Source organism: Felis catus, chromosome A1 (genome assembly GCF_018350175.1).
Source record: "Felis catus isolate Fca126 chromosome A1, F.catus_Fca126_mat1.0, whole genome shotgun sequence".
Lineage (NCBI taxonomy): Eukaryota > Metazoa > Chordata > Mammalia > Carnivora > Felidae > Felis > Felis catus.
Window position 1 is genome coordinate 162,947,353 of NC_058368.1, and position 20,094 is coordinate 162,967,446.

The following is a 20,094-nucleotide window of genomic DNA, read 5'->3' on the forward strand; positions in this document are numbered from 1 at the left end:
ACCACAATCAGGGGGATTTATTCCAGGGATGCAAGAATGGTTCAATATCTGCAAATTAATCAATGTGATACACCACAGGAACAAAATGAAAGATACAAATCATATGATCAGGTCAATTGAAGTGGAAAAATCATTTGACAAAATTCAGCATTCATTCATAATAAAAACTCTCAAGAAATTGAGTAAAAGGGAAAATGCATCAACATGATAAAGGTCATCATGACGAACCCATAAGATCAGGAGTAACATAAGGATACCCAATCTCCTCACTTCAATCAACATTGCACTGGAAGTACTAGCCAGGTCAATTAGGGAAGAAAAAGAAATAAAGGCATTCAAATCAGAAAGGAATGAGTAAAACTATCTCTGAAGATGACATGATAGTAATAGAGAAAACCTAAATACTCCACCAAAAAGTGTGGACAATACCAAGACATGACTCCATTCTATCAAGTCAGCTATTTCTGGATAAGGGCACAGAGTAAGACCAGTGAAATCTGTAGTTGTCATACTACAGATTTTTTGTCTTATCATATGCTCCCTTGTCAGATGCAATATTGTGGTATATACATGCAATTGACTAATTTTTGGCTTTAAAAAGAAAGTATTTTTACTGGCATATGCGATGGCATATGTTCAATAACCTTGAGGTCATTGTGCTAAGTGAAATAAGCCAGTCACAAAGAGACAAACACTGCATGATTCCACTTATATAAGGCATATGAAGTAGCCAAAATCTTAGAAAGTAAAATGGTGATTTTCAGGGGCTGGAGAGAAGGGGATAAATGGAAGTTATTGTGCAAGGGATATAGAATTTTAGTTTTGCAAGATGCAAAATTTCTAGCAAACTGGTGCATAACAGTGCGCACATGGTTAACACTACTGTACTAACTATACACTTAAAAAAGGCTACAGGGGCGCCTGGGTGGCTCAGTCAGTTGGGTGTCCAACTTCAGCTCAGGTCATAATCTCGCAGTCCGTGAGTTCGAGCCCCGCATCGGGCTCTGTGCTGACAACTCAGAGCCTGGAGCCTGTTTCAGATTCTGTGTCTCCCTCTCTCTCTGACCCTCCCCCATTCATTCTCTGTCTCTCTGTCTCAAAAATAAATAAACGTTAAAAAAAATTTAAAAAAAAAGGCTACAATGATAAATTTTATGTCATTTGTTTTCTCCACAATTTTTCAAAAAAAAACCATATGCAGAATTAGTAATAAGGTTGTCTTTATAATGTTTTCAAACAATATATTGCATTTCAAACAATAAAGATAAAAGTGTATTTATATGTACATAAATACACGTATCAGTCACATTCACGTTTTTCTTAAAAATATGGTATAACAAATTAAAAATATACGTTTATAGGCTAAATATATCCAATAAATATTTCATATCACATAAACAACAACAAAAAAATGAAACAAAATGACTTACCTAATAAGAAAAGTACTGTTTTCAGTCCCCTTCATAAGGGGTGCTCCTATCACATAAGCCAAAGAATATCCAAGTATTAATGAAGCGTCCATTAAGCCTATGAAATGAACACTGAACATCAAAAAACTACATAAGCCAGTTCTGTCATGATAAAAATTACATGGTTGAAATAGGTTACTTCTGAAAGTTTGATAACTAACTTTATTAGTTATGAGAAGCAGAACTGAGAAGCAGAACCAATAGGATATTGAGAGAGAGATTATAAATAATTGGCTCATGCAATTGTAAGGCCTGGCAAGTCCAAATTTGTAGAGTAGGCTGGCAGGCTGGAAATCCAGGTAAGAGTTAAAGTTACAGTAGTGAGTCCATTATTAAGCCTGAAATCCATAAGATAGACCAGAAGGCTGGAAAAACTCAGGCAGAGTTTCTATCTAGCAGTCTGGTGAAAGAATTGCTTCTTTTTTGGGAAACCCAAGTCTTTCCTCTGAAAGCGTTCAACCGATTGGATAAGGCTAACCAACATAATGGAGGGTAATCTGCTTTACTCAGAGTCTACTGACTGTGTTAGTCTATTTAAAAAATATAGCATAAATATCTATACTGGTGTTGAAACAAATAAATGGTTGCCGTAATCTAGTGAAATAGACACATAAAATTAGCCATCCTGTATTTCATCCAATGCATAAATAAAGAAACTTAGGCAAGTTAATTATATAATTCACTGTATCTTATTTAGTCTATATATTTAATGTGATATAAATATATTTATATTTAATATAAATATACCCTGTTCAGACAGATGATCTACCAGGGCCAGGAGCTATTAAAACATAAGGAAATACAGATTATTATGAGATATACCCCTGGGTTATTTATTGTAGGATGCCATGACATAAAACACTGGAAACAGAGTACTACATTGTAGTCAATTAAACAGCACATCACTTCTCTTCTTGATGGGATGAACAAGATTATATTTTCATTAACTTCAAACTATCTGAGCTCCCCAAAACAGATGAAGTAAGTTAACGTATGCAAAAGGCTTAGTACAATGGTGATGACGATTTCAACACTGAATCTAGCGCTGAGGGGGTATGAAACAATATTTCTATCTCCTTACGAACATGATGGCAGCAGCTTCCCACCTATGTCCCCAAAGCTTAAATATACAACTATGCAAGCAATTCAATATAATAATTTGAGTTTTTTTTCCCTGGAGAAATGAAACGCAGCCTATAAAGTTTGATATTACAAACTATATATATATATATATATATATATATATATATATATATATATACACATATATATAATACATATAAATGTTATATGTATTATATATATATTAGATACACACATAAAGAGTATAGATTTTATTACTTAAGACAGTATGTATCTTTCCAATTTTTCTTTATCTGTTTGATGACTTTCAGATGACTTGTCTACAATTCCAAATCTCAAGCAACTCCTCAGAATTAGGCAACTCAATGTGATTTTGAGGTCAAACGTACCTGTTATTTTTATTATAATATTATCATAAGAGCCAATAATTAGCGCTTCCATATCAGCTTCAACATGTACACCAAGATATAAAAGCTCAATAAAAATTCAAAACGGGTCAATCATATTAGAGAGGGAAAACAACTTGCCTAGATAAATGCCAGCTGAGTGTGTGGCAACACTGTTGTCAATAAAGATTGTTCCAAGGATATAAAGAGGCATGCCTGCTATTCCCTGCACAATCTGCCCCAGGATGAAGGAAGCTATGTATTTTGCTTGGAATGATGGTGAGGCTTTCCTGCAAGTCTTGATGATCTTCATTTCTTGGCAAGTATCTTTTGAAAAGATAATTTTTTTATTAAATCAGTCAAAAGTTACACAAACAACAAATATGCAGTATCTCTCATGAAATATTTAACCTTTTACAAAGCTATTTCCACCAGTATGCTTTTTTTAGTTAACATTTAATTTACACTGAATGTAGCCATTCTACAATCAATCACCATATTCTCTGAAAAACACAATTATAAAAGGATATTTGTGGGAATATTGGGAAAGATACAAATATTATAAACCACATATAAATGTGTAGGCACAATTACATGTATATACACAATTATGTGTAAATATATACATACACACATACACACACACACACATACAAAACACACATACACACATGTTCCTCTTAAATATGGCATCTGGTAGGTACCCCTGACTTTTGTCCCCAGCAAAAAAATACATATCTTAATTATACTACAAATATATTCTACAAATTAATACATTTAGCCTACATATTTACATTGTACAAATGTAATAAATACATAATAAATATATGCGAATGTTATATAGTTCACATACTGATGATATATCAACATATTTAATATATAAATTATATAGTATATATTAAACTATATTTAATATTATTTATTTAAAATATAAGCACACATCATAAGCATACCTTTAAATATCATAAGCATGTATATACACATACATACACACATGGACACATCCTCATGGCTTTTTCCACCATGCCTTGCTAAAGTCCAGTTTAAAGTTGTCAAAATGGGTAAATTCATTTTAACATTTTTATAGAACTATACACAACAATAAAGTACCCAACACAACAGTGTCAGAAATAGCACTATGAAACCTCAAAATAGACTTCTTCTACTGGGAACAGCAAAAAGATTGTGGAATAAACTTATTAAAAAATGAACAAAGTAAAGAAGTCACTAATCTCTTCAGATTCCAAGTACTATGCAGAAGGGCAGCTCCCATTTTGAAATGGTAGGAGTACCTTCAAAAGGGTGTAATCTTTTTTTTTCTGTTTATTTATGTACTTATTTCTGCTTGTGTGTATGTGTGTTGAGGTCAAAATAAAGGGATTAATTAAAGCATACTGTGGAAGTCATAAGGAATTACCAAAGTTCTCAAGAGATTTGTAATATATATGAAAACTGACAAAAGATAAACAATTATCCCAAAATATTCTTTCTTCTTCCTATCCCTATCTCTTAAATGAAAGGGTATCTGATCATGAGAAGATGAAAGATAGGCACATAAATGTTAGTATGGAGCTATAATTAATTAGCTTAATAAACTTGGTAATATAAATAGATACAGATGGATGGATGTACACACAAATATCACAGTCTATTTTAAATTTCTAGAGGAAATGGTTTAAATGAATAGTAATTTGTTGTATCTTTTATAATCTTACCTTCAGGGTCTGCACTCAATTGATAACGTCCATCACTAATGTATGGAAAAGCAAAGAAAAGTGAGCCAACTCCTACTAAAAAGGAAGAAAATGCAATCCATCTTGGTATGTTTCCTCTCCCTCCGTAGTATGATATAAATAGTACTATCAGGCAAGATGAAATATCATAAGTCAAAGATAACACTAAATTTTCACTGGTCCCCAGATGATTCTCCTTCTGAAAAGTGTCAATGCTTAGATCTACAAGACCAAACACAATACCTAAAATGTACAAAGAAAAAAAAAGAAAGCCATAGTATGCATTTAAGAGACAAAAAAGAACACCATTATAATCATTACAAAGCAAAACAATTTACATTAAATTTATTTTACATTATTCTGATTGTTTAACCCTATAAGCACACGATCCATTTTCTAAAATGCTAACAGACCTTAACCTCTAAGAAATACTTAATAACTGAATTTTTGTACCTATTTACTGAAGAATAGTGATTTTTTACTGATATTTATTGTATTTATTTTTGAATTTTTTTCCTTTTTTTTAGAGTGGTTTTAATTTTTTTAATTTACACCCAAATTAGTTACCATATAGCACAACAATGATTTCAACATTGCCCTTAATGCCCCTTACCCATTTAGCCCATCCCCCCCCCACAACCCCTCCATAACCGTCTGTTTGTTCTCCATATTTAAGAGTCTCTTATGTTTTGTCCCCCTCCCTGTTTTTATATTATTTTTGTTTCCCTTCCCTTATGCTCATCTGTTTTGTCTCTTAAAGTCCTCATATGAGTGAAGTCATATGATATTTCTCTTTCTCTGACTCATTTCACTTAGCATAATACCCTCCAGTTCCACCCACATAGTTGCAAATGGCAAGATTTCATTCTTTTGGATTGCCGAGTAATACTCCATTGTATATATATATACCACATCTCCTTTATCCATTCATCCATCTATAGACATTTGTGCTCTTTCCATACATTGGCTATTGTTGATAGTGCTGCTATAAACATTACGGTGCATCTGTCCCTTCGAAACAGCGCACCTGTATCCCTTGGATAAATACCTAGTAGTGCAATTGCTGGGTCGTAGGGTAGTTCTATATTTCATTTTTTTTAAATTTTTTTAATGTTTATTTATTTTTGAGACAATGCGAGAGACAGAGTGCAAGCAGCGGAGGGGCAGACAGAGGGAGACACAGAATCTGAAGCAGGCTCCAGGGCTTGAGCTGTCAGCCCAGAGCCCGACGCGGGGCTCAAACTCACAAGCTGTGAGATCATGACCTGAGCTGAAGTTGGACGCTTAACCGACTGAGCCATTCAGGCACCCCTATTTTTAATTTTTTGAGGAACTTTCATACTGTTTTCCAGAGTGGCTGCACCAGCTTGCTTTCCCACCAACAATGCAAAAGAGATCCTCTTTCTCTGTACCCTCGCCAACATCTGTTGTTGCCTGAGTTGTTAGTTTAGCCATTCTGACACGTGTAAGGTGGTATCTCATTGTGGTTTTGATTTGTATTTCCCTGATGATGAGTGATGTTGAGCATTTTTTCATGTGTCGGTTGGCCATCTGGATGTCTTCTTTGGAGAAGTGTCTATTCATGTCTTTTGCCCATTTCTTCACTTGATTATTTGTTTTTTGGGTGTTGAGTTTGATCAGTTCTTTATAGATTTTGGATACTAATCCTTTACCTGGTATGTCATTTGCAAATATCTTCTCCCATTCTGCCGACTGCCTTTTAGTTTTGCTGATTGTTTCTTTCGCTGTGCGAAACTTTTTATATTGATGAGGTCCCAGTAGTTCATTTTTGCTTTTGTTTCCCTTGCCTCTGAAGATGTATTGACTAAGAAGTTGCTGTGGCCAAGATCAAAGAGGTTTTTTCCTGCTTTCTTCTTGAGGATTTTGATGGCTTCCTGCCTTACATTTAGGTCTTTCAGCCATTTTGAGTTTATTTTTGTGTATGGTGTAAGAAAGTGGTCCAGGTTCATTCTTCTGCATGTCGCTGTCCAGTTTTCCACTTGCTGAAGAGACTGTCTTTATTCCACTGGATATTCTTTCCTGCTCTGTCAAAGATTAGTTGGCCATACATTTGTGGGTCCATTTCTGGGTTCTCTATTCTGTTCCATTGATCTGAGTGTCTGTTTTTGTGCCAACTGATATTTATTTTAATGTATTCATTTCAATCATAGAATATGAATAAATAACAATCTAATAATTATGTTTATCTACTACCCAGATCAAGAAATAAAACATTTTCAAAATATTTGAAGCCCAATATGTACTCCCCAAACACACTCCTCTCTCTCTCTCCATAACGCACATCCTAGATTTGAAGTTTATCATTTCTGACCCTTTTAAACACTTTTTTTTTTTGACAATGTGTATATCCTTGAATAATACAGGAATTGTTTGTCATGTTCCTGAACATTAAATAAATGGTATCCTACGGGTGCTTTTCTATCCCTCAGTATCCAACTAGGAAAAACTATGCTAAATATTTGAAAGAAAAATAAATTGATATAGACATTGGTTACCAAAATAATACATTTTTTTGGAATGAAAAGGGAAAAGAGTTACTTATCAAAACTCAGGATCCCTACGACAGGGGAGGTTGCGGGAGCATGGGCCACTGCTGCTGCTCCAGCTGGAATTGCCATCACCGCCTCTTTTGCAGGAAGCCAGGACCCACATGATGCTTTGAGAGCCAACTCACAGCCACCCACTGCTTCTGCTGCTCTTGCAGTTGCAGACCTACAACCATAAGCACTGTTGCTGCTGATGAAGCTGAAGTGATTCCTGAGCATAAATCCAGGGGCTTTTCCTCACCAAGCATTGCTGCTCTTGCCAAAAACATCACCACAGACAGAGAGGAAAAAACAAAAAAGAGGCCTTCCTTTGCCCGTTTTGCAAATCTACTGCCATAGCCTCTCACTGGCACCACCTAAGTGGAAGCCAGAGAGAAAGAAAGGCTGGGAATTGTAGTTTACAAGCTCCCAGTCCCCTTTGTAAATAGAGGAATGAGTCCAGACCGTGAATGATGAAGTTTATGGCCAACAGACAAGTAACTTGAGAGCTCACCCTTTAGACTACTCAGGACATATTTTCACCCTTCTTCTATTTAAACTAACATACCAAATTAACAGGGACACCATCATGTTTCTGCCTAACATTTTGCAATTATCATTCTTACAAACATGTTCTCACTCTTTCCCTCAAAAGCAGAGACACACAGTCCAACCAGTCATCATATATATCTCAAGGTAATGCGAATCCATCTTCTAGTTCAATCGCAAACCTGAATGGATTTTCTCAATACAAAAAGTAAATTGCAAAGGTATAAATGGTATAAAAGGTATAAATAACTAGTCAAAGACATCATAGACTTAACTAAATTTGCAAGGGAACTACATTGAAAAAGAAACCGTAAGTCAAACTTAGAGCAACAACAGTTTAACAGAGCAAGACCAGGAGGAAACAAGGTATAAAAATGTTGCTGCATCAAAGAGAAGAATTTTCCTCAACTCTCATTTTAGATGTGGCCAAGGGGAATAATGGCCAAAGCAAGAAATGTCCTGTCAGTAACTATGTCCAACTCTGGTGTTGGGATATTAATTTTCTTTCTCAGGGATATTCTGTAACCTAGAGATAAATTTGCAACATTATCTCCCATAATACTCTTTGATCAAATAAAAAGGGAAAAAGAAAAATATTGGAATACACACACACACAAATGTATACATGGTTGTGTTTGTGTACACATAAAACAAATGAGAGAAAAATGCATCATTGTTGTTTTTATTTCTCTAAATAGTTATGCAAACACAGTTGATGTTTATAACCCCCTTCTTCCACTATTCACCCCCTCTTGTACTTCTTGATCACATATGACATGTGTAGGCTGCTATCTCAAAGCATATGCCTCACCCTACAGGACAGCATCCCCATTTTTTTATTGTTGTCTCCTAGCTGGACCTTACCTGAGTCCTCTATAGGACATTATAATCATCTATAAGACCAAGAATTTTGGGTTATGGAGATATGTAGTAAGATCAGTGAATTCCATGAACATGAACATCCTGATACATTTCTTCTCCTATAAAATGAGTTCCTTCATTTAAAGCAATGTGATAATAAGTGATCATGACAGTATATAAGGCATTCAATAAGTGCAATAGCCATATCAATGATGGTCAAGATGAATTATGCATCCAGCTCTTTCATAACCTCCATTCTTGACGCAGTTGCCACTATAAATATGAGCCCACTGAACAAGACATGCAGTGACTGGGGAAAGCGGCTGGCTAATTTCACAGTATGGTTATCTATCTCATTGTTGAACGCTTTCTCTGTAATGGATTTCTTTGGTGAACATCCACAAAGGAGAACTATGCCCATTTAAATAGACATAACACTTTCCCAGTTCTCCTCTAGTTACCAAATGGTCAAACCATTAGGCAATGGCAGCATGCCATTCTAGGCAATATAGATAACCAGATATACTTCTTAATGTTCTGCCCACTGGGAATATTTCCTTTTTCCTCTACTTTTTTTAGGGCCGACCCTGAGTGGAGCTACAGTGTGACTATCTACCATAACATATTTCCACCTTCAAAAAACTATAGGTTCACTAAAGATTATGTTTCTTAATAGTGAGTAGAACAAGTGAAGAAACTTTCCTTCACTTTAGAAGAGGTAGCCCTCACACTCCAAACCAGTCATTCCCTAGACACGTCACTGAACTGGCAGGGAAATTTTTGGTGTATATTATCTCCCAGGTTTGATTTTATGTTAGTCATTCTATGAAGGCTGGGATCTAATTCTAGTTATGTTTCAGGCAACAGTAAGGGGTGGTGGGGTAGATCATAAGGGCAACCAGCACTCCCTTCACTTGGGTGAGGTAAGGTTAATATTTTCAAGCAAGTAATTGATTTTTCTTCAGACATAGGAGAAATATTTGTTCCTACTGGGAAAGGAAGTTCAGGATTTGGGGATTTATGGTCCTCAGACTCATTCAATTCCCCAAATGCCTTGATCCCAAATCTTGGGGTTCTGCTTTTCCACAATCAATGTCTTAACTCTGACAAAAGTGATCTGATAAATCTGTGAATTGAACTTACGTTGTAATTCGGGGTTGGAAATGATCAAAATATGCAGTGTGTCACTATAAGTGATGAGATTCTCATAGAACCATCAGAGAAGCTGATACATTTCCCTAATCATGCCCTAAACTTCTCATTTTCTTTCTGTAAACTTTCTAGAACAATCAGAAGCGATCAGTCAACCCTAGAATCTTTGTAGTCAAAAGTTCTAAAGGTGCCTGGATGGCTCTGTTGGTTAAGTGTCCAACTCTTGATTTCAGCTCAGGTCATGATCTCACAGTTCCTAAGATGAAGCTCCCCCTCTCCCCCACCCCCAGCCCCATCAGGCTCTGCACTGACAGCATGGAGCCTGCTTGAGATTCTCTCTCTCCCCCTCTCTCACTGCACCACCCTCCTGCTCTCACAGTTTGTTTTTTTTTTTCCTGGTTCAATTACAATTCACATTGTAATTTACGGACAAATTAGTTTTATTACATTGGTGAAGCCAAAAGTTTATTTTAAAACTTTTCAAAACTTTATATTATATATCATAACTTTTACGAAATAAAAGAATATGACTCTTGATATGCACTCACATACTTTAACTTCTTAGCCATACTTGTCTCTAATAAAATGTTATTCATATTTTTTGGAGAATATATTTTTAATATGATCTTTTGTTTAACTGTTCTCATGAAATTAGCAGCAATTCATTCAAGTTGCTTTGTATAGTTTTGTAGTACAGGGTTAACTCAGCAGGCCGTGGTTGCTCAAAAAAATGCCTGTCTTCAAAACTGGCCTTTGATTGGCTCCTGGAAAATGACTCTGAACGCTTGTAATATGCTGCCTGTTAAGAGTGCTTTATTACACCCAAGGCCTGGGGCCACACAGAACCAGTAAAAAAGTTTATATTAATAAGGTAATTTAAGGTGAACATCTGTTGTTGTATGCCTGAGGCCTTGGGCCATGCTGTATCAGTTTGATCAGATAATTTATGCTAACAGTATAATTTCTGGCAAACGCATGTTTTGTTGTGTGTGTAGGAGTGGGATAATGGAGTCTGAGTAGTTCAGGTCAGTCACACTGATGCTGTATGCTTACATGAGTAATACTTCCCAAAAACTTGGACACTAAGGCTCACATAAGCTTCCTTTTTTGACAACTCTTTGCATGTGTTATCATACATCGTTGCTGGAAAAATTAAGCATGGCCATGCAATTCCACTGGGAAAGGACACACGGAAGCTTGGGCCTGGTCTCTTATGGATTTTGTCCCATGTGTCTTTTCTCTACTGATTTTAATTTGTATCCTTTTATTGTAACCATGAGGATAAGTCATAACCATGAGGATAACATCTTTCTCTGAGTCCACATCCTTCTAGTGAATCATTCAGCCTGCATGAGGTCTTAGAGACCTCAAAAATAATTGTTACTTAATATAAAGCTCCAAAAGACTGTTCACTGTAGATCATATTTTGAGAAAACACTCTCTACAGGTGCATATCTATCTAAAGAAAACACTACTAAATAATGTTCGAAGTTCTTTTTTTTTTGTACTGAAATATTTTAGTCAAAATACTCCATTCAGAGAATTATTTACTAATACTTTACAAGACAAAACTCCTCAAGTAAATTGTCTCTGTGTACAATTATTTTGAATGTTTCACCCAATTTAAATGTGCAAAATCATAGTGTTTCTTAATTTCATTCCAATATATGAAAATGAATCAATGTGATTCACTAGATTAATATAATAAAGGAGAAAACCCACACAAACATCAAAAAAAAAAGCATATAGCAAAATCCAAAACACTTTCATAATAAAAATACTCAATGAACTAGGAATAGAAAGCAACTTCGTCAAACCAATAAAGCACATATGTGAAAAACCTATAGCATACTTAAAAAGGGAATCAAAGAGTTATCATAGGATACATCAATTTCACTTCCAGGCATAAAAGCCACAGAAATGAAAATATATGTCCACACAAAAACTTATAAGTCCTGGTTCAATTACAATTCATACTGTAACAGTTCTACATGTAAGGAGCTTGGAAGTCACCACTCTGTCCTAACAGACAATAAACTGAACAGACTAAAAAATTAACAGCTCTTCTTGGAAATGTAACAGAGGAGAAGATGCAGGACAAACCTGACAAGATTGTGCATTACACTGGCATTATAACTCATAGGCCCATACACTTAAATTCTGTATTTGATTTCCAAAAATACAAGCTCTGCAGTTCAAAGAAATGAGAACTTATTTTAGGGATGTGATGGGAGCTCTAGAATTCTCAGACCAGGACTTGAGCTGAGAGTTATCAGAGATGAGTTTGTCATTTTCCCTTCATAAGAGCACTTTTTAAGGGCACTCAAGAGTCCATCCCACACCAGAATCCTTATGGTCATTATCACTTCCACAAAGTAAAGTGTAGAGACACTTGGGCTTTTAAGATAACATACTTCAACTCCTACTTCATCCCAATCAAACACAAGTGATAGCTTGATTCATTATGATGCCATCACATACCAAAAATGACTACCTATCTTCCACTGTCAAACAGCTCAGAACTTCCCTCAAGACGAAAGGAATAATAAAACCAGTCCTAAAAATCCCATCTTTATGGGTAGGTCTTCTGGGACTACACCTGATACCAATTTCATAACAGCCTGGATCCAATCAGGCAGGCATGGCCTGAGTCTGGTTATAAGGAGACATCAAACATAACCAGGTTGAAGTTCAACATACAGAATGAAAGATCCATATACTTTAAGACTTGTGTGGACATAAGAAACAGGGAAAAAATGAGTAATTGCTGCAGATTAATGTCTAAAAATGTTCGTGGCAGTTGAGGCATATTGAGGCAGTTGGCGTTATCTGAGTGGCACCACCAATTCCTAATTTGATGATAGTGTTGCACTGATATTCCTGACTGAAAAGGATGTATACTGTTTATATAGAAAAGTGTCCTCACTTTGGGAAAATTTACACTGAAGTATTTAGCAGTAATGGGGTACCATGTCTGAAAGAAGTCTGTAGGTACAGAGAAAAAGTGAAGCAACAAATGTGGTAAAATGTAAACAACTAGAAAATCTGGGTGTATGAGCCATAGGAATTCTTTGTATCACTTTGCACCCTTTCTGCATGTTTCAAATTATTTCAAAATTGTTTAAAATGTAACAATAAATAAGAAATAGATCAACTGATAAATATATATGCAGAGATATATCATTTTTATGAATGGAAAACTCAACGTTATACCCAACTGAGCTAATAACCTGTATGAAGTCATTAGTAAGTAGTGGAGCTAAAAACATTCACTGTAAACCAGTTGCTCAAAAACCTCCAATGGCTCTTCATTACTAGCCTAATAAGAAGATTCTATTTAGTGAGTTAACACCTGTAAAGCTTCTTACTCATCACCTAGCACATTAATAAAAAATAAACGCCTTTTGGGGTGCCTGGGTGGCTCAGTCGGTTAAGCGTCTGACTTCAGCTCAGGTCATGATCTCACAGTTCGTGAGTTCAAGCCCCACGTCGGGCTCTGTGCTGACAGCCTGGAATCTGCTTCAGATTCTGTGTCTTCCTCTCTCTCTGCCACTCCCCTCCCCCCCCCCCTTGTGGTCTGTCTCTCTCTCTCTCAAAATAAACATTTAAATAAATAAATAAATAAATAATAAACAAACACCTTTTAGTATCCTTTCAAAATTCTCAGTCTGGTATTTAAAACCTTAATGTGGTGACAATCTGTCTTTTCCTTTTTTTTTATTGATTTATGCATTCAATACATATTTATTGAGTGTATTTTCTAACTTAGTCACTATAATTAAGTCCTGGGGAGACACAATGAATAAAATAAATATAATTACTCCTTTTGGTGCTTAGGTGAAACCATCATCCAAACCAAACTTGTCACTCAACATTCTAGAACAAGGCTTTTCTATATCTGAGTGTTTATTTTTCAAAAAATTCATTCATTGATTTCCTTTTACAATAAATACTCCTTAACTACATCCCAGCTATCAGAACTGTACTCTTTTATCAAGGCACGATTCAAATGCCTCTTCCCAAGAAACTACTTTAATAAAATCAAGACAAACTGATCACTATTTATGTGTGCTTCTTGTGATTCTTTTCATATACAGCCTTTTTATTGCACTTACTTAGACATAACATTTTAGAGCAAAAGGGGATCATTTTTGGCAAAGTTCAATGCCGTCAGTGGAAACAGGCTATGAATCTAAGTAACAGGCGGGGTGATAGCTGTGGCCAAGTAAGAATGCATACCCCCCCCCAAAGGCATTCAAATTCACATTCTTTGTTAAACTGTTCCCTCCAAGATAAACACCTTCCAGTTTGGGTTCTCTGATATAGATTATTTGAGGTCCCACTTCACCTCCTCAATTCACACATGAGGAAACAAACTCCAGGCGGGGAGCTGCTCGGCCAGTGCGTGTCTCAAAATTGTGAGCACAAGCAGGAACCCACCAGTGGCCACAGTGTTCAGTTTTACTTTAATCCCTCAAGTAATTCAGCCCTGAACTTCTCAGAGTTGGTGACCAAACATCAAATGGCTCAGCACTACCGTCCCTCCAGCGGCTAGCTGGAGGCCGGGCCCCTGTCACACACACTGTGTTAGGCAGACTGAGTCATCAGGTGCCTGCAGAGGTGAAGCAATGACAGGCGTACAAACCCCAAGTAATGGGCCCTTTCACCTGTTTTTATTTCAGACGTACCTTGAAAACGTGAGAGTACAGCTGCCTCAAGCTGGTCACCACACAGAGTCCTCTCCCCCACTCACAGCTTGTCCCCCGCCTCCCCGCCTCAGCAACCCTGAGGCACCCCGCCACAGCCCTCACAACGACCGCCACCCTCTCTCAGGCTCACCTTGAGAGGCGACCAGGATGCAGAAGAAAACCAGGAAGCACTGGATGTTGTTGAAACGCTGACAGCTGGGAATCACTATACAGCCCAAGCCACAAGGCCTTTCCAAACTTTCTTTCCCTTCTCGTGTTTTCTTCCTAAGGGCGGGCCTGGCCACAGCCTGATCGTTCCCCTGTTGTGGGAAAGCGTGGAACTTGATCAGGCTAGCGGAAACCGTCCCCAATTGCAGGGTTCTTTTCGTGGCGTTCCCGGCCTCCTCGGCCAAGGTGTCCTCAGAAATCTGGGCCGGGGAAGCCTGGGGCCCCATGTCTACTCGGGCGTCCTGCATGGGACTGTGGCCTGCGGAGGCCGGGGTCTTGGTTCACAGAGGGCGGCGCTAGGCTAGAGGAGGTGTGCCCTGCGGTTTCCAGGCGCGGCCTGCTCCACCTGCTCCACCAAAACGCCGGCGGGCCCGACGTCAGGGAACTGGGGGCCACCGGAGGCACCTGCAGCCCAGGCCTCCAGAGGGAACGTTTCTCCTTGAGCAGAAGGCAAACGTCCCTGGAAGGGTGACAGTTGCCCAGAGAGAACTTCCAAGGCTGTTTCCTTCTCTGCTTCCACGTGGGGAAGGGGTGGGGGGTGGGGAGGAAGCTACTATGACTAGATTCTGATCATTGCCAGCACAAACAGGGGGCGCCAGAGTAACTCTAGTGGATTTAGTACTTTTTATTAGGAAGCAAGGAAAGAAATGTGCAGTGATGCGATATCAGAACTGCCCCCCAAATTCCCCCAGACTTACCTTACTGTAATGCTTTTTGAACTGGATGGTCTCACTAGAAACAGCTTGCAAAGTGTTGAAGGACCAGGAGAAATCAGAGACATGAAAAAAGACATTTCTATCATATTTGGAGAAACCAGCAAAGATTATAAAACAATATTCCAATGAATGTGCCTAAGTATAGTGTTTTACATAGAGAAATTATTGTCCTAGAAACTATCCTTAGCCAAGAACAGAGAGGATTATTATTTTCCTCCCTAAATAGTGGGATGGGACCCCGTGTCATTCACCTTCTTAGGTACAACAATTTTACTGAAAAGAAAGAATAGAGAAGAATAGTAGCAGAATGTGAAACTTGTATGTTTTTATGGTGAAAATTCGTCTTCTTATTGTCTTCCTTTTCTCAGGCACAAATATTAATTATTCAGGCCATATATATGGGGGGGTGACTTTATAGGAAAAAATGAAACTAGCTTCCCTCCAATGGATTAGACATTGTGTCATCAAAAACAATACAGATCTTCAAAAAAATTTTGTGCTGCTAGTAAGTGCTTGGGCTGGTAGACCAGGAGAAAAAACACTGAGAAGTGCTGGGGAGGAGGGTACCACAGACCCCACCTCCAACCTGAGTCCTGATCTTGCCTCACTATATGCCCATCAGTAAGTGGAAATGTTATTTTGCCCTTATGAGGAGACCTACTCTGTCAAACATGTGGTCACTACATAAGTAGAAAAAATACCTTAGTCTTTCCATATTCATCATATTCAACTAGGGTTCACCATCACATTGCTTCATGACATTAATAAGCATAAAGGAAACAACATGCCTTGGAGGGTGGAAAGCCAGGGGACTCTTATTCTCATGCTTTAGTACCTGACTGGGCACTGCCTGAGGGCAGAGGGAAAAAGATGGCTTTGATCAAAAGAAATGATTCTAAGACTTTTGCTTCTACCCAGAATATACAGAGCCAAACAGAATGTTACCTGACTCTAACAACAATAATAACCAAGAAAACAATAACAACATAACAACCAAGAAAAAAAATCTGGATTATATACAAAATTATCACTTTTTGAAACCCACTGGAGAGCTACATTTGCAAAGCAACGAGGTGAATTGCTTCCAAAGGGTAACAAACCCCTAGGAAGAAGAATGGGACACACAGACTCTTTCAGCTTTGGCAGAACACAGAAGGAGGAGGTAGCAACCATAAAAGAAAACTTAAAAGCATACTGAAAATTTAAATTAACTTTTAAAGGACAAGTGAGGACTATAAGGACTAGAAAGGGTTTAGAAACCCTAGGAACCTCAGAATCAAGAGGAATCCACACCCTCTTATTAGATATTTGCCATCTGAGAGAGCAGGAGAGTCCTCCTTTTTTTTTTTTAAGTTTTTAATGTTTATTTATTTTTGAGAGAGAGAGAGACAGAGTGTGAGTGGGCGAGGGGTAGAGAGAGGGAGACACAGAATCCAAAGCAGGATCCAGGCTCTGAGCTCTCAGTACAGAGCCCGATGCAGGGCTTGAACTAATGAACCGCAAGATTATGACCTGAGCCAAAGTTGGATGCTTAACCTCCTTAATGAGGAATGCATTTGGTAGTGATAGGCTGACAATGAGGAAGAAACAAGGACTCTTCCTGATCTTCCTACTCCAAAGTGCTGTGCTCCTGAGCCTTTTAACAAGCAAAGCAGAAGCAGCTCAGCTTCTGGAAATGAGGCAGGAAACTCTCTTGCCCCCTAATCACTTGCAAAGCAAGAGGAGCGGAGCAAAAACCATTTGCCATTGAAAGAGAGGCAGGAAAACATCCTGTTCTATGATCAACCCAAAGGTGGGCAGCAACCAGAGGGAAGGTAGAAATACAAGCCATCTGACAAAGACAGAGTGGCAGGAACATCATCCCTTCCCAAGACCTGCCACCAAAACAAGGCAAAGTCCAACCTTTGAGGCTCAGGCACTCAGGACCTAGGACTGGGACTGGTCCAGAGGAACCTGCTTCCAGTATGAGCTTTGCATGAATAAAAAAGCAATGACACTGCACCAATATAGGTGGGTCAGGAGAGCAGAAGGAAGCCCCATCTGTGGTACAGGCATACTGGACCCCTGATGAAAGCTGAGAGTAGAGTAGTAATACTGTCAAAAGACTCTCAAGCACCCCAGGTTTCAGACAAAGCACACGAGGCTTTAATTCCCATTAGAATTTTAAGCACATGGTTCACAAAAGATAAATGGAGCAAAAACAAAACCCAAATCCAACTCTACCCCTGTCAACATTGACAAAACTAGACTAAGAATCAGATAGAAGTATCATCACTTCCAGGTGTAAATAGATTGGTCTGCAATATACATTCATATACAGTGTCTGAAAATTAGTATTGAATGTTCTAGCATATATATAACTGAGGTACCTGGGAGAGACAATGAGCTGGAAGATTATTTGCAGATATAATGGTCATAGATTTTACAAAATTAATAAAAGATGTAGAACCACATAAGCAGTAATCTCAGAAAATGCCAAGCAAGATAAATACAAAAAAACAACAACAACAACAACACATTTAGAAATATCATAGGCATAGGCTAAAAATCAAGCCTAATTAGAGAAGTTTGAAAGAAGCAGAGAAAAGACAAACATGATTTATAGAGAAACAAAAGTATATTATACAATAAATACATAAATGAATAAATGGACATTTTAAAAAGTAAATAAAGAAAAGAAAATTATACTAGCAGAAACTATGCAAGCCAGAATATAATAAAACTATATCTTTAAAATATGAAAGAAAAATTTCCAACTAGGAATTCTTTGTCCATAAAAATATCTTTCAAAAAGATGTCAGGAATTGTAAAAAAAAAAAAATTCTCAAAATGTTAGCAAGTCAAATCCAACAACATATAAAAAGAATTATATTCCATGATCAAATGGAATTTATTATAGGAATGCAAGGTTGTTTTAACATTTGAAGATCATTTAATATAATACACCAGATTCACAAAAGACAAAGTCTACCTGATCATTTTAATAGATGCAGAATAAGCATTTGAAAATATTCATCACCCTTTTGTGATAAAAACACACAAGAAATTAAGAATAGAAGGGAAGTGCCCCAAACTAATAAATGGTATCATACCTACTGCCCTTTGACTTGCTTCCAGGGTTATCTGAGTAAACCTTTATGCAAGAAACAATTGTGTCAAAGTGTAGTCATATTTTCAATACCCAATGTTGTTTAAAATACCCATGGAGAAAAAAATGATGTGGCCCTTTAGGAAAGTTAAGTCAGGAATTCACCACTGGAAGCAGCAGGTGACAGTCATAAAAAGATAGGTCCTTTTCACTGTAACAGGGAGTATGAGCTAGAAAGTCAGGGAAACCACACCTGTATTGTTGTTTACTAACATAACTGCATGATGATAGAAAGATGAGCTCCCAGAGGAAGATTTGCTCATGTAAATTTGGATTTTTTGTGGCTGTTGTTCTGATCACAATTTTTTTTTAAGTCCAAAGGAGTGTGAAAAAGAAATAATAACTGGTACCTCACTAATTTCTTCTCAGTTTTTTTTTTAATGTTTATTTATTTTTGAGACAGAGAGAGACAGAGCATGAACGGGGGGAGGAGCAGAGAGAGAGAGGGAGACACAGAATCAGAAACAGGCTCCAGGCTCTGAGCTGTCAGCACAGAGCCCGACACGGGACTCAAACTCACGGACAATGAGATCGTGACCGGAGCCGAAGTCGGACGCTTAACCAATTGAGCCACCCAGGCGCCCCATTTCTTCTCAGTTTTACCAGAAAAGAGACCTTTGAAGTTTTTGAGTCTCTAAGAAACCTAGGTTATAGAGCCGTACTGTAAAATAGAAATAAAATGTCAGCATATATGTAACTTAAAATTTTCTAGTCCCACTGCAAAAAAGTAAAAATAAACAGGCAAAATTAATTTGAGTAATATATTTTATTTAACCTAATATGTTCTAAATATTATTTCAACATATAATTAATATTTTTGAAATCATTAATTATTAATGAAATATTTTATATATATTTTTTTTATTTCCACTAAGCCTTCAGTTTGTATTTTATACCTACAGGACACCTCAGTTTGGACTGGCCACATTTCTTTTTTTTTTTAATTTTTTTTTTCAACGTTTATTTATTTTTGGGACAGAGAGAAACAGAGCATGAACGGGGGAGGGGCAGAGAGAGAGGGAGGCACAGAATCGGAAACAGGCTCCAGGCTCCGAGCCATCAGCCCAGAGCCCGATGCGGGGCTCGAACTCACGGACCGCGAGATCGTGACCTGGCTGAAGTCGGACGCTTAACCGACTGCGCCACCCAGGCGCCCCGGACTGGCCACATTTCAAATGCTCAAGAGCCATATAGAGCTGGTGGTTACCCTGATGGGGAGTGTGATTATAGAGGTTCCTTTTCTATTCTAAAAAGTTAAGTTTATAAGTTTTGGGGGGGCCAAGATTTATTTAAATCACAGAATTAATAGCAATTCCTTTATCATATTTTATAATAAGTTCATGTTTTTCCATTTGTATAATTGGTTTTTTCGCCAGCTAAATGATTTAGTTGTGTCTTTTTTAATAGTAGCATTTATTCAAGGGAAAAAATGTCTAATCACAGGCTTTTGTTACATAATAGAGGGCAGTGTCATCCAGCTGCAAGGATTGTAGCCTAAGTAATAAGAAATAACAGACCTCTATTTGCCTTGCACA

General features: G+C 37.5%; 1 protein-coding gene across 2 annotated transcripts in view; it reads right to left on the minus strand.

The window, feature by feature from the left end:
• The window catches only part of SLCO6A1 (solute carrier organic anion transporter family member 6A1), a 92,531-nt gene extending 77,345 nt beyond the window's left edge, over positions 1–15,186 (minus strand). For both annotated transcript variants that reach the window (XM_011284804.4, XR_006583454.1), the window contains exons 1-4: positions 14,619–15,186; positions 4,654–4,914; positions 3,080–3,265; positions 1,431–1,527 (exon numbers count right to left, since the gene is read on the minus strand). In XM_011284804.4, coding sequence (XP_011283106.1) covers positions 1,431–1,527; positions 3,080–3,265; positions 4,654–4,914; positions 14,619–14,943 — 869 coding nt within the window. In that variant the 5' untranslated portion in view covers positions 14,944–15,186. The remainder of the gene's footprint in view (positions 1–1,430; positions 1,528–3,079; positions 3,266–4,653; positions 4,915–14,618) is intronic.
• Between the last annotated feature and the right edge of the window lie 4,908 nt (positions 15,187–20,094).